General features: G+C 43.7%; 1 protein-coding gene across 1 annotated transcript; it reads right to left on the bottom strand.

Annotated features, from left to right (window-relative positions):
- Positions 1-1,316: 1,316 nt before the first annotated feature.
- Positions 1,317-15,523, bottom strand: PRXL2C (peroxiredoxin like 2C). The gene is made up of 6 exons (XM_032946623.2): positions 13,878-15,523; positions 13,133-13,201; positions 10,529-10,582; positions 9,901-10,006; positions 9,314-9,445; positions 1,317-8,686 (listed from the first exon to the last, which is right to left on the bottom strand). The coding sequence occupies exons 1-6, from the start codon at positions 14,073-14,075 to the stop codon at positions 8,559-8,561; spliced, it is 687 nt and encodes a 228-aa protein (XP_032802514.2). The 5' UTR covers positions 14,076-15,523; the 3' UTR covers positions 1,317-8,558.
- Positions 15,524-15,731: the final 208 nt, after the last annotated feature.

Genomic DNA, 15,731 nt, shown 5'->3' with positions numbered 1-15,731 from the left:
CACTCTAATGCCTTTGGATTGCACTCTCATGCTCACATGTCCTTTGGATTGCACTCTCATACTAACATGTCCTTAGGATTGCACTCGTTGGGTTGCTCTCATGCCTTTGGATTGCACCACTCTTCGATTTTACATTAACATGCTAATCTCTTACATTAACATCACGCTAATTTCTCACAACATCACTAGCCCCGGCCACTTTTTTATGACCCTTGGGCTACACCCATTTCAAATCTTTTAAAACAGTCTGCCTCAGCAGCAGACCATGCTTTCCCACCTGATGACGGACGCTTGTGTTGTGCCCGAAACGTGATTTCTTTTATTTTATACCTACGTGACTTTACCGAAAGAACCAAAGAGTAATAAATATATAGATTTTTTTCTGGCACTGTGAAAACAGAATTATTGACATTTCCATGAAGTGACCCTCAGAAAACAATGAGGCATACACACTGGCAAGGATGGATAGGGTATGGTGGTGACCCACTAAATGTACAACGTTGGGTCAACGTTGGCATGTGGTTGGAACCATTGGACGACCCAAGTTCCGTGTTTACTAGGGGAATGTTGACATGATGCCATCACTAAAATGTAATTAGGCCTCAGCACTTGAAGAAGGCCCTCGCTACCGAAAATCATTCCGAACACTCTCTCGGCTTGATTCCCGCAATATGGCGATATTGTTCGATGTTATTACCTTCCGATATGAGAGCCACAAAAACCGTATCGTTCGTTTTGCATGATATCGTTCGTTGTTGTGCTGTGATTAAACACTGTACAGTAAAACTATTAACTTTGTATTTTACCAGTTAAGGCCCACTGAGCTATATAGCTCTTTTTCAACAGCAACCTGTTCACGAATGATAGCTCCTTAAAGTAGCTTATGTGGAAATTTATAGCAGCCAAATACTCTAAATAATCGAGATGCATGTTTGTAAATGTTGAGGGAAAAACCAGAGGACCCAGAGAAAAATCCACGCTAGCATGGAGAGAACATGCAAAATCCAAATATACAGTAGGCATCAGAGGTTGGGATCGAACCCGCAACCTCTTATATACCAGGCGAGGTAGTTAATATCTCGCCACCGAGCCCTTGGAGTATGAGAAATGGCACTCGGGGGGGGGGGGGACTCTCAAGCTGAAGTGAAATGTTGCGCAACGTTCCCACATCTTAACTTGTTGCGCTCTTTAAAAGGTTGAGTAACATCCTGTGTCGAACACTAACGACAGTTCTCGTTGCTTTTTTTTACAACACAGTTTACATTTTTTTACGGGGGTATTTAAAAAGATCACTGCCTAAGAAGTTTCGGTTGTAGTAAAATCGAGGCCCCGGAGGTGTGATCCCGTCCTACCCGCCTTGCCTGAGTGACCCCCGCAGGGGGTCATGGTGAAGAAAATCAGTTTTCTGTCCTCATATAAAATGAAACGTCCTTAACCGTCAGGGCATTAAATAGACGTGCAAATGGTAAAAATACGAGAAAATAACTCGCGTGTATGTATTTTATTTTCACAAAGAGGATTAATCATTTTTTACGTGTTATCTTCTTGCCATCGCGTATATACAAATTCAGCTTCCTGTTAATGATCGTGTAACCCTCTATGTCCAGACGATAGATTGCAATCAACACAATACATTTCGAAGGAAGCTTCAACAAAAGTTGCAGGGCCATGTGCAACTTGATTTACCCATTGTTGCAGCCTATACTAAACTAAGCAACGCTATTGCGGGAAAATCACACTGTTTAACTTTGTCATACTGACTGGCCAAATGTGGCGGTTTAACATTCCACCCCTTGTGGTGAGGGGTGTAAATGTGACTGCCTTTCGAAAGCAGAAAACAAAAGACTTGCACGGGTGGTGTATGCTACACTCCTTTTTAGTGGATAAGACTGCTTTGTGGAATGCCAGGTAGTGTTTTTTTTACCACACTCTACCATGTCAATGTTAAATTTGTGTTTACGTCATAACTACAGAAACTGGTAGTGGACTTGTTGCACATTTTTATCAGGTACACCATCACACTCTTCCAAAAAGTGAACAAATCGTTACATTATCAAAAGTCTGATATCATATTTTTATTCAGCACCCATTGGAAATTCCAAATTGAATTTTTTGAGTGACTTTGCATTCCATTGGAAACATACCCCTTCCGAAGATTGTATCTGAGTGTGCTACTGGTTCTGAGCCTCAAGACAAGTCTCTCCTCTTCCCCAGATAATACATTTGTGAAGTTGGAGAAGACACCAAATATGTCAGAGATACGGCTGTATCCTATACATGTTTTAGTGACTGATTTAGTGAGATCGTCAGTAGCAACATTTACAATATGTTCCCTGAATCTGTCTGCCAGCTTTCTGTGTGTTCCAATAATGTATGTGCATATGTTTAATGTATGTACATATGTTTGTGCATGTGTACAGTTCGGTAGACACGTTTATTACTTGTGGGAGTGGTGGCATAGTGATTAGTGCACTACGCTACAAACCATGCCCCGTGAGTTCGATTTTTGACCATGGCTAATTTCAGTGGCAGGTGATATCTGAACTAATTCTGGGCCTCCCCTAGGTTAACTTGGCCTAAATGAGTATCTGGTGCCATGTTTTAATTATCTGCACTGCAGAGACAAAAGTGGCCAATCTTATTGACTCGCCTGGTAAAGTGTGGTCAAACAACCATCATCATTGACACGAGTTGGTGAGTCCTTTATGATAAGGGATGACAATATAAATGAGAATATATGCATTGTTTTAACATATTTGTTTGTATACATACGTTCATAAGTACAATATGTATTGGTAATGGGCTTTGTCCACTTTCTATCAGATTTAGCATCGAGCTCTACGGGAAGGAAATGACTTGGTTCACCGATGATGGGGGTTGTATTTTTGTGTTTAGCACAGAACTTAACGCAATGAGGAGGGTCAAACTGACCCCGCCTTATGAGTGAAACTGTCAGCCTCGGGAATTCTAATGTTTGGGGGCCCAATTAAATTAAATGTGTTTTAGGATTTTCTAGTAATGTTCTGACTCGACTACATTTGTGGCAAATTTAAGCTTTTTTAAATCTGTGTTTAGTGGGTGTATGTGGTATTGCGTGTGTACACAGTTCGTAATGTTGACCAACGACTCGGTTCTTCTGTAACAATGATGGGACATTGGATAAAGTAGGCACAAGGTCATTAACAGGGCAGTTGATTACGGGAAGTGAGTTTCATCATCAGCTGTAACAGTTGCAGCAGCATGTATTCATTACTATCAGCAGCAACAGCGGTGTCATCATAAGCAACGACAGCACATTAATTTTCATCAGCAGCATATACTATTTATATTCGTCACCGTGTTCAATAGCATCATCAGCAGCGGCATATTTATATTCACCGTTATTATTTTCAGCAACATTGCCATCAGCACCAGCAACATATACATCTGTTACCATTATCACTTGCAGCAGCAACATAATCGGCAGCATCTTCATTATCATTCACAGGGTGATCCCGATCATATATTATGTACATGTTATGTAAAATGAGCACCATACATTGCATAGAATAGCATATAATTCCACATTGGTTGTGTTTTAATTCCTAAAGCTTGCAAACGCTGCCATTGAAAAGCTAAAGCACCTTGACATAAATTTATAATACGTGTTGCTGTTCTAAAAATCAGTTGCTTATCTCTGCAAGACTCCATATGTACGAAGAGGAATATGTAAAGAACATACTTGACTCTGTCATATTAATGTGGTATTTCCTGTGTCTCTCTTACACTGGGTTGTGTGGGTGTCACGCTGGTTTCCTTGGCATTGCGAACCCAATGAACAGAAGTCGATAACAACAGTGGCTATAATGTAAAGCTGCGCTGTGCTTCCCCTAGGTCGACTCAGCCTTAAATGGGTATGTACCTGGTCCAGAGTGTGAATAGTACTGGGAATGCAAGAGTAGCTAGGCAACCGTGCCATCATTAATAGGCTGCCAGTCTACAAGGATAAATGGGCATCTTTGTTTATGAACACGGATTAGGCCAATACTGCCCCCTGGTGAATACTCACGAGATGACGTTAGAAATGTTTGGATTGGTGTCAATGTTAATGTTAGCTCAGACCAGTTTAAGGGTTCGAGTTTTCTCAGTGATTGTGCGTGTAATGGTTGTGGTTCATTTTAAGGCCAGTGTGTTCGGATATTTTTTTATGTTACGGATCAGTGTTACGGTCCGTGTCTGGGTCTAGCTTTGCTTTGCTATGATAGGGTTTGCGCTCATGTTTTAGGGTTAGGGTCAGAGTTAGTGTTTGGGTTTAGGTTTAACATAAGATCTGCTATATTCTTGGTTCTTTCGGTAAAGTCACGTAGAAGGGAAACAATAAAATAATAAAAATATAAAACAATAAAATTCGGACGACGTTTCAACTGCAACACAAGCAATCATCACTGCAGACGTAGCAAGATCTGAAATCGCTGCAACCCTCAAAAACGCTAAGATGCCAGCTAGCAACCTCAGCAAAGATGAGCGTTTTGAATTATATAAATTAAAAAAGAGGGATGACATTGGCATCCTCTCAGCCGACAAAGGCAATGCCACTGTCATCATGGATAAAATAGAATATAACAACAAATTCAATAATTACTCAACGATGTCTACAAAAATAAAAATAGATCCCACCAACAGCCTCGTCATACAAACCAACAAAATCATTTCTGATTCATCCGCATTAATTGATCAAACCAAACAGTTTTCGTTGAACCCTTCTGCTGCCAGGCCACCAAGATTATACGGCTTACCAAAATACATAAAGAAGATACACCCCTTCGTACCATCGTCTCTACTATCAACTCCCCCACCTACAAACTGGCTCGTTTTCTGTCTGAAATCCTGCGGCCTTTCACTGGAAAAACCACCTCTGCGGTACAAAATTATACTCACCTGGTATCGACAATCACAGGTATTTCCCTGTCCCCAGACGACCTGTTTGTCAGTTTTGATGTAGTTTCCTTATTCACCAAAATTCCTGTACCTGACACCATCGCAATCATTGAAGACTTGGTTCATCAAGGACTAAACACTGAGGTACCACCCCTGGTGAGACACTGCATAACCAATACATACTTCACTTGGAATGGAACTTTCTTCAAACAAACTGAGGGCACCCCAATGGGCTCCCCCCTATCCCCGGTTGTAGCCAACATTTTCATGGAGAAATTTGAGACTGACGCCATCCAGACTGCCACTCTGCGCCCAACCTTATGGAAGAGGTACGTGGATGACACTTTTGTCATCTGGCCACATGGCCGGCCTGCTCTAGACCAATTCTTCGACCACATCAATTCCATACACCCAGCCATCAGATTTACCATCGAAGTCGAAAAAGATGGCAAGCTACCTTTTTTGGATGTCCTAATAAAAAAGAGACCTGATGGTTCAATGAGCAAAGCTACCCATACGGATGCTTACCTGAAACCGGATTCCCACCACCATCCCAGAAGAATTCCCTCATCAAGACTCTGCACCATAGAGCCCAATGCATATCCGACCAGGAACACATAGCCAGTGAACTCAAGCACGTACACCAAGCTCTTAAGGCTAATGGTTACTTCGACTACACAATCCGCAAAGCTATTACTCCAACCATGAAGAAGGGCCCTCTTGAGGAGCCTTTCAAAACCATCACTTTACCCTACATTGCGGGGATCACAAAAAAATATCTCCAAAATCTTGAATAAACACAAGATCCAGGTCCGATTCAACACATTACATAAAATCCGTGATCTGGTTCCATCTGTAAAAGATGTGATTCCGGACATACAGTACCCTGGCGTCTACAAACTAAGTTGCCTCTGTGGTAGTAGTTACATTGGAGAAACCAAACGACATGTCTCGGACCGCTTTCGTGAACACAAAGCAGACCTAAAACACGGTAGGACCAACACCTCGGCCATGGCAGATCACTGTTATAATTCAGTAGGCTCACATGACATTGACTTCTCCAAGACAGAGGTTCTTTGCAAGCCATCTGGCTACCATGAGAGATTCGTTCATGAGGCTATCCACATATACAAACACAGAGACAATTTCAACTGAGAAGATGGATTCTGGCTTAGCAATCATTGGAAGGATTTGATAAACCATTTCGGGTCTTGATTGATTGTTCACGTTTACGGTGGCTTTCAGACCGCATCCATTATTTTCGTCTCCCCCCTCCTCTTTTCCGAACATAGATGGACTCGTCCATCTGAACAAACTGCCAAATCTCTCTCCGTGGTGCTAACGTTAAAATAAACGCCACTTTTTTCAAATTTTATTGTTGTGGTTTTCACACCTGATGATGATTGCTTGTGTTGCAGTCAAAACGTCGTGAGAATTTTATTGTTTTATATTTTTATTATTTTATTGTTTCTCTTCTACGTGACTTTACCGAAAGAACCAAGAATATGAATCCCTGCAGTCACGAAAGCTTTAAATAAAAAATATAAGAGCTGCTGTTAGATTTATGGTGATGGTTAGGGTCAATGCTTCTCTAGCTTTAGGGTGATTGTTAGTATTACTATACTAACAGTACATCATCAGTAAACAAAAATCCATCTCTCCACGCAAACTAACTCAGTCCACCAGCCGGGCCTTCCAGACATCATATAAATAAATACTCTAAAGTTCAGCTGCTTATTTTATGAAAATAATGCACACGAAGTTTGTGAAACAATTGTATTTTGTATAAGGGTCATATCACTGCAGTGTTTCTATTGCTTACACTGATATTACACTTACTATTCAAACACTAATACCAACGCTGCTAATATTTCAAAGAGACGACGGCCTTGCCCTTGACTCTTTCCATCCTCAGCGACTCAAGATCAGCTTGAAGAAATAAGTGTCAGGGTTTATACAGTGAGGGAAACAAGTATTTGATCCCCTGCTGATTTTCTACATTTGCCCACTGACAAAGAAATGATCAGTCTATAATTTTAATGGTAGGTTTATTTGAACAGTGAGAGACAAAATAACAACAAAAATCCAGAAAAAACGATTCAAAAATGTTATAATTTGATTTGTATTTTAATGAGGGAAATAAGTATTTGACCCCTCTGCAAAACATGACTTTGTACTTGGTGGCAAAACCCTTGTTGGCAATCACAGAGGTCAGACGTTTCTTGTAGTTGGCTACCAGGTTTGCACACATCTCAGGAGGGATTTTGTCCCACTCCTCTTTGCAGATCTTCTCCAAGTCATTAATCTTTCGAGGCTGACGTTTGGCAACTCGAACCTTCAGCTCCCTCCACATATTTTCTATGGGATTAAGGTCTGGAGACTGGCTAGGCCACTCCAGGACCTTAATGTGCTTCTTCTTGAGCCACTCCTTTGTTGCCTTGGCCGTGTGTTTTGGGTCATTGTCATGCTGGAATACCCATCCACGACCCATTTTTAATGCCCTGGCTGAGGGAAGGAGGTTCTCACCCAAGATTTGACAGTACATGGCCCCGTCCATCGTCCCTTTGATGCGGTGAAGTTGTCCTGTCCCCTTAGCAGAAAAACACCCCCAAAGCATAATGTTTCGACCTCCATGTTTGACGGTGGGGATGGTGTTCTTGGGGTCATAGGCAGCATTGCTCCTCCTCCAAACACGGCGAGTTGAGTTGATGCCAAAGAGCTCCATTTTGGTCTCATCTGACCACAACACTTTCACCCAGTTGTCCTCTGAATCATTCAGATGTTCATTGGCAAACTTCAGACGGGCATGTATATGTGTTTTCTTGAGCAGGGGGACCTTGCGGGCGCTGCAGGATTTCAGTCCTTCACGGCGTAGTGTGTTACCAATTGTTTTCTTGGTGACTATGGTCCCAGCTGTCTTGAGATCATTGACAAGATCCTCCCGTGTAGTTATGGGGTGATTCCTCACCGTTCTCATGATCATTGCAACTCCACGAGGTGAGATCTTGCATGGAGCCCCAGGCCGAGGGAGATTGACAGTTCTTTTGTGTTTCTTCCATTTGCGAATAATCGCACCAACTGTTGTCACCTTCTCACCAAGCTGCTTGGCAATGGTCTTGTAGCCCATTCCAGCCTTGTGTAGGTCTACAATCTTGTCCCTGACATCCTTGGAGAACTCTTTGGTCTTGGCCATGGTGGAGAGTTTGGAATCTGATTGATTGATTGCTTCTGTGGACAGGTGTCTTTTATACAGGTAATAAGCTGAGATTAGGAGCACTCCCTTTAAGAGTGTGCTCCTAATCTCAGCTCGTTACCTGTATAAAAGACACCTGGGAGCCAGAAATCTTTCTGATTGAGAGGAGGTCAAATACTTATTTCCCTCATTAAAATGCAAATCAATTGATAACATTTTTGACATGCATTTTTCTGGATTTTTTTTGCTGTTATTCTGTCTCTCACTGTACAAATAAACCTACCATTAAAATTATAGACTGATCATTTCTTTGTCAGTGGGCACACGTACAAAATCAGCAGGGGATCAAATACTTTTTTCCCTCACTGTAGTGTTACTGTCAATGCTAGTAGGGTCAGCGTTCGTATTAGGGTTGGTATTAGATTCCTGTAGGGGTCAGGGGTCGGGGTCACACGTGTTTGACCATGTGTCTGTGTGTGAAGTCCACGGGGGGGATTCCGGCGACCGCGAGGAGGCGGTTGATGGGTGTGTGATCCAGCACAGCCTCGTCGCGGTGAGAGAAGAGCACGCGGCCTCCTGCAACCGCGAACAGCGTTCAGCATCTTCGTCATGGTCATCATTGGCATCAGCAGCAGTAGGAGCAATATGATCATCTTCATTAGTAGCAGAAACAGTATAAACTATATAAGGTTCTGGTTAATGTTTTGTTTCGTTTTTAGATGAGAGTTAGGTTTATTTTGGGGGCTTATGTGAGGTTTAGTAATAGGGTTAGGGTTAATATTATGGGCTTGGTTGGTTTTAAAATTAGGGTCTAGGGATAATGGTATGATTCGAGAAAGGTTTAATGTTAGGGTTTTGGATGGATTTAATATTTGGGTTAGTGTTAGGGCTAATGTTGTTACTGGTTTGTTTGCTTTTCTATTGAGCCATTGCGGTCAATCACAACCATTTTCTTTAATTATGAACACAGCTACAGGAAAGAACACCTGAGGCTTGACCTCTTTCCACCCTTCTCACTTGGAAGCCTAACCCAAAGGAGCTCGCACACGTAGGGCAGGGGAGATGAGAACACTAAAACCATTTTTAAAAAATGCATTTGACACCACTTGTAGTGTGAGTTAGGGTCATTGTTATATAGTTGGGGGTCAAGGTTATGGTTAGTATTGGAGTTTGTGTTACAATTAGGGTGACGGTTCTTCTGACCTGGCCCGAGCACTAAGGCACCTCCCTGTTGTTTCGGGTCCCCCTGGAAATCAAAACTTTCGCTCCACATGGCTCTCCACAGACCTCGAGCCACCCCCCACCACAGCCCGCAGTGGACATGGGGACTTTTATCTGTGTGGAGACATGGGAAGGAGAAGGGAAACATGGATTAAAGAATGATAACATGGGGCGGCGGGGGGGGATATAACAGGGAGGAGAAGGAAGATGTGAGGATTGGGGACACTTGGGAAAGCAAAAAAAATAGACACATGGAGGAGAAGGGAGGCATAGGGGGAGATAAAGGAAAGAAACACGGGGAGAAGGGGAGATATGGAGAGAAGGGAGGCACGGAGAAGATAAGGGAGACAGGGAAGAGAAGGGAGGTGTGGGAAAGGAGGGAATATATGACAATGAAAGCCATATAGAGGAGAATGGAGATATGGGGGTGTTATTGTAAGAATACGTGGATGATAAGAGAGACCTCGGGGTTGAAAGTAGTGACAAGAAAGAGAAGGAAGAAATGAAGGGAACAAAGGAAACACATGGGGAGGAGAAGAGAGAACACGGAGGTGTAGGAAGGCACTTACAGATCTTGTCAGCATCCTCTCCCATCTTGAGTTCAAGTGCCTTGTAAATGTCTCGATCTGGGTCCACAAATAGCTCGTACCTGTAACCCGTGAGTTCACGGAATCGCTGCTCCATATGAAACACGAAATATCACGCAACACAAATTTGAGACATGGTCTGGGACAAGAGGTTATCCAATTCCATTGATGCCCCGACACCTCGCCATTGCTTCCCCCCTCCTGCCAGATCCCACAGCTGTTGCAGAGTCGACACCTGACATCGGTGGTCTGTGCTTCAGGTCGTCCCCTTGTTACAACATGGGTCGACGTGTCCTTTAAGGTACGCATTTATGGTCTCATTGCCACCACCCTCTGCTTTTAGATCTTCCCCTTGGTCGGCAGCCTATGGGTGCCATTCTAATACCATCTCAGTAACCTCCACCCTCTATCCTACACACACGTCCAACTCATCACAAACTTCTATCCCTCATTACATCCTCAACATTTACCCGAGATCTCTATCCAAATGAGATGGGATGATATTTTTCCCAATTACATCCACAACACTTCCATGGGTTCTGTGCTATCTGAGATTGGACGAGAGGTGCATGTTGGATGAGGCGGGGGTTATATATCGGATTTTTTTTACCTTAATATGACGTGGCATAGTTTGACCAATGACTACCAGCCGTACGTTTGCCTCCTACAAAAAAACACGCACATGCACACACGTAAATACACACAGAAATACTGTACACAAATGTACACAAACATGTGTGCATATACATGATAAATGTGTATGCGAAGGCATATGGGTGTTTCACCATGATTGTGCCCGATCACTTTGGAATTCGACACCTAAGCAGGTGTGAGCCTGGTTGGTAATTATATGGGAGACTGTCGAGGAATAGCAGATGTTAAGGCTCGGGTTGTGACGTGGCCAGGAGATGGTATCACAGGAATGGATGTTTGAATCATTCTATCTGTACCTTTGCGTGCTATGCCCGTGTATTCTTTGGTTTTGTATGTAAGAATGTTGAACTTCTTTCGCGCCATACGTACCGTGCTAATCGGAGGTGTGGTGGAAGGACAACAAACTAACCACACAAAGGAGTTATAAAGAAATGAGTTTTCAACCTAGATGATTTAAAAGTACAAAACTCCAGTGGCTTCCTAATATCGTAGGGAAGAAAGTTCCAGACGGGCGCAGAAGCGCATCTTGAAGCGCGGCGATTCGGTGACCATCTCCTGTAGACACTCTCTGATTTCCTCCCTTAGGCCAATATGCTCATTAACACTTTGACTGTCACACGACCCCCCAGTGACCATAGTTGTTGGTATTTGTTGCCCTAGACATGCGTTTTGGCGGCTGAGGGAGGAGTCAGGGAATAGATGACAAAAGCTCTGGGTAATTATCGTGTTGATTGATTTGGCAAAATCCAGATGCAGGACTCTCGTGAAAAAGAGCCCTTGGATAAATAAAGGGCATTTGTATGCATTTAGACACAAACAGTACATGCATGCATGTATATTTGTACATGGGTCCATCCCTTGACCTGTCAGCGAGCCTTCAATATTTAATGTGGCCTCAAAGTGCACCTGGCCTGGCACAGTCGCCATGGTGACGTGACACTCACTTAGTGACGAATGGCGGGTATTCGGTCAGCGTCTGTATTTATGTGTGTTTCTGTAGGTATGTGTACATTTGTCTTTGTGTATGGTGTGGACCGGTGATGTAGTGATTCGTGCACTGCACTATGAAACTCGCCCCCTGGGTACAAAACCCAGTTAGAGTTAACATCAGTGACAAATACCATCTGGGTTTCCTCTGGGTCAAATGCAGCTCGATACAATAACCCAGTATGTTTGTTACTTGCTGTGCTATGGAGACAGTCAGCTGCTGCCTATACAATTCCACCACGCCGGTCTTAAGGTATCAAATTGAACTCAATTATTACATTCGCAAAACACGAATCAAATAATTGATTGTACGAATGGATTATTTTCAATTTTATTACGATGTATACAATCGGCACATGTTATTTATGTATTTTTTTATTATTATCACACTTGTTTACCCAGGTAAGGGGCCGTCCATAAATGACGTCACGTGATTTTGGACGATTTTTGACCCCCCCGCCCCCTCGTCACACGGCATCACAAAAAGTCAGACCCCCCCCCCTCAAATATGACGTCACAAAGCTCTGCCCCCCCCACCCCCCAAAAAATAAAACATGCTTCAAATCGCTTTAAACTATTGTCATTGTAGTGCGTATTTAATGTGGCGCTGCACTCTGATGTTGTAGGAAAAACATTTATTAAAAAGTATATTTAATTAAGTAGAACGTGTTGTCTATATTTATTTAAAGTTGCGCATTTTGATGTGACGTCACATTTCTCAACCCCCCCCCCCTCGTCACACATCGTCACAAATGTCTGACCCCCCCCCCCAGGTGTGTGACGTCATTTATGGACGGCCCCTAAGCCTCACTGAGTCTCGTGACTCTTTTCAGGAAGAGTCCTGTCAACTTATCACAACCGGGGGGCGGGGGGGCGCGGTGGTTGCTATGTATAATCCCCATTGAGTAATTTGGGTGTAAGTTTTAACATTTGGACGATGACGCCATCACACACATCCACTGCGAAAGTAGACGGCGCGTATTTTTGCGGTTAATACACCCTAAACACATTTTTATTTTACAACCTAAGGCCCACTGAGCAAATATAGCCCTTTTTCAGAAGCGACCTGGTCACAAATGATAGATCAACGATCTGACTTATCGCGTGCAAATTTATAGCAGCCAAATACTCTAAACGCATGTTTATTCTAAATGTGTAGAGGAAAAAGCAGGGTACCCGAAGACAAATCCACGCAACCAAGGGGAGAACATGCAAACTCCACGACTGTCTGCGTACCAGGCGAGGTAGTTAATATCTCGCCACCCGCTATATTAATATGAGAAAAAAAAGGCCACGGGATTCGAACCGTTAAGCTCCACAAGTACGAGCGCGAGACGACATCACCGCCCAGAATGACCCCTGCATCCACTCCAGGTGCTACATGCACCACAGCGGCAAAGCAAATCGATTCATTGCATCTAATCATGAACCCAAATTGTGACAATCGAATCGTAAAGAAAGTGAATTGTTGCATGTGTACTAATAACACTTGCCCCAACTGACTATAAGGATACGTAAGTGATCGTTATCATTGTGTGTTTGTGCGCGCGTGTGTGCTTTGACAGTGTATCACCTGGAGAAGATTTTCTGGAATTCGACCAAGATCTTGAACATATTCTTGACATGCGTAGCATAAGAAGTGCTGTACACACACACATACATGCACACATGCATCAATATACACTCACACGTACACACAACACCCGTCATTCGCAACTAAGTGGCGAATGACGTCACCACAGCACTTGTGCCAGGCCAGATGCACTTTGAGGCCACGTACACACAGGCACATTCACACATACATACAAGAATAAAATTTACTTGACTTGACTACATACGTATACGTACAAACATTCGCACACACTGTGCATTAATACAACGAACCCACCTCCTTGCATGGTGCTTTAACCTATGTTTCATTGACCCAGTTATTTTCTGACCTCTTTACTATTACACCATTCACCCCGTTGACCGAGCCATAAATTCACTTATTATCCTTGCAATGCTGACCTATTTCCCCACTGATACACTGACTACTTGACCCAGTTGTTGACTCATTGAACCACTGAACCAGCTATTATTGACATACTGGCCTCTTGACCCAATGACGCAACCTTCTGTGCTCAGTTGCTGCATTACCAAATTTCCCACTGATAGTCTGACCCCTTGAATATAAACTCTTGCCCCACTAATGTATTATCTCACATACATATTGATCCACCTACTTACCTCTCCATCTTGATGTTTACTCTTTACCCCGATGAATTAGTCACTCACCGACCGCCTGGCCCCGGTTGCTGACCGATTGACCCACTGACCCGCACTAGGATGACGATGGTCGTGCCGTGCTGCGGGAAGAGGCTGCTGAAGGTGACGCCCAGGCCCCGGGAGTCGTACACATAGCGCTGCATAACCTCCTCCACCTCCAGGGGATTCTCCGGGGTGCAGGAATACAGAGGGGAAGGTTCCGCCTCGCGCTCCATCTCCTGGCAGGGAGGTGGACTTGGCGGCCCCATGTCTACAAGTTCTGCGCGTCGCTGTCTTTCTGCCTCTGCTTTTAAGCCCCTGTGTGCCTCTGCGTTTTTACTTGAGTCTAACTGGGCGTGTTACCTTCCTCCGAGGCCGCAATGCGTTTATCTGTCTTCCTGTCTCTATGTTGTGTATCTATATGTGTATGTGTGCCTCGGTGTCTTTACTGGGTCTAACTATGTGTGTCTTTCTTTCCACGTTTTTTCCGTGTGTCTGTCTCCCTGTGTATGTGTGTGTGTGTCTCTGTCTGCATGTGTATTTGTCTTCCTGTGGCTTTCTCCCTAAGTCTGTGTGTCTGTGTTGTTACTTAGGTCTGTTTGTGTGTATCCTGAGTCTCTGTATGTCTCCCAGTGTCTGTCTGCCTCTGTGTTTCTGTGTATGTATGTGTAACCTAACTCTCCGTACCTCTGTATGTTTGTATCCACGTTTATCACTTTGTGTCTCTTTCTCCTCACGTGTCCTTATTTCCTTGTCTCTGCGTCTGCCTGTTCCCTTTCCTTGTCTCAACCTATCTCCTCCCTGTGTCTCCCTATTGCTCTGTGTCTCCTTGTCTCACGATTTTCCCCTGTGTCTCACGATTTCCCCCTGTGTCTCCCCGTGTCTCTTCGTGTCCCTCTCTATGTCCCCGTCTCTCTGTGAGCTGCTGGTTGGCGTGAGTGTGTGTATTTTAGGGTGGCCAAACAGGGTCGGTATCTAAGTAACCTGACACTGACTTGAGGTTACACAATACACGCATATATACTTTTTCCCTTTCGGTGACAGTTCACTCGAGCATAAACTACAGCTCATGTATATAATACATACCCGGGCTCTCAAGTTAGGGTTTTAGAATGCATATGAGCGTTTGCGTGTGAGTATGTAGGTGTATGTGTATAGGTATGTGCATTTTTAGGTATATATGAGAATGTAGTTGTAGGTATATTGTATGTATGTTTGTAAGTGTATAGGTGCGTGTTTGAAGTGGTTAACACACTGAGCTACGAACCCGACCACCTGAGTTCGATTCCCACTTACGGCCAATATTGGTGACATCTGAACCGGTTCTGGGCCTCCCCTAGGTCGACTCAGCCTTAAATTAGTACCTAGTGCAGTGTGTTAACATCAGCATTGGGGAGACAAAGACGCCCAGCCGTGGTGTTTGCCACCCACCCCCTCATGTGCTATACAGGGGATCTTTGTCTTAATTTGTATAGGTATATGTGGGAAGCGATGGCCTAGTGGTTAGTGCACTGTGCTGTTGGCTTGGCGACCTGCGTTCAATTCCCGGCAACAGATAACAGCGGTGGTGGTGGTGAGTGATATCTTAACCAGTTCTGGGTTTCCATTCACCAGTCCGCACTGACCAGCGTGGTGAAGTATAGTCAAATAATTTCATGACCGACATGACGTGTGTAGACCAGTGTAGTGACAACAAGGCTGTAGATATGAATGACATACACATGGCAAATAATGCATCTATTGAAATTGATTCTTATGCTCATGATACGTGCATTGAATCTTGCATAGAAGAATTATTTTGTATTCGCGTATGCTGGGCAGTTTTATAATTGGCCAAGTCACCTTGAGTGTCCCAATATCGTTATATCTCAGTGGCTAAGCAGGGGTGGTCCTGGTTGGTACTGGGATGGGAGACTGCCTGGAAA

Source organism: Petromyzon marinus, chromosome 1 (assembly GCF_048934315.1).
Source record: "Petromyzon marinus isolate PM22_M1 ecotype Great Lakes invasive population chromosome 1, UKy_Petmar_22M1.pri1.0, whole genome shotgun sequence".
Taxonomy (NCBI): Eukaryota; Metazoa; Chordata; class Hyperoartia; order Petromyzontiformes; family Petromyzontidae; genus Petromyzon; species Petromyzon marinus.
This window is presented reverse-complemented; position numbering and strand designations above follow the sequence as displayed.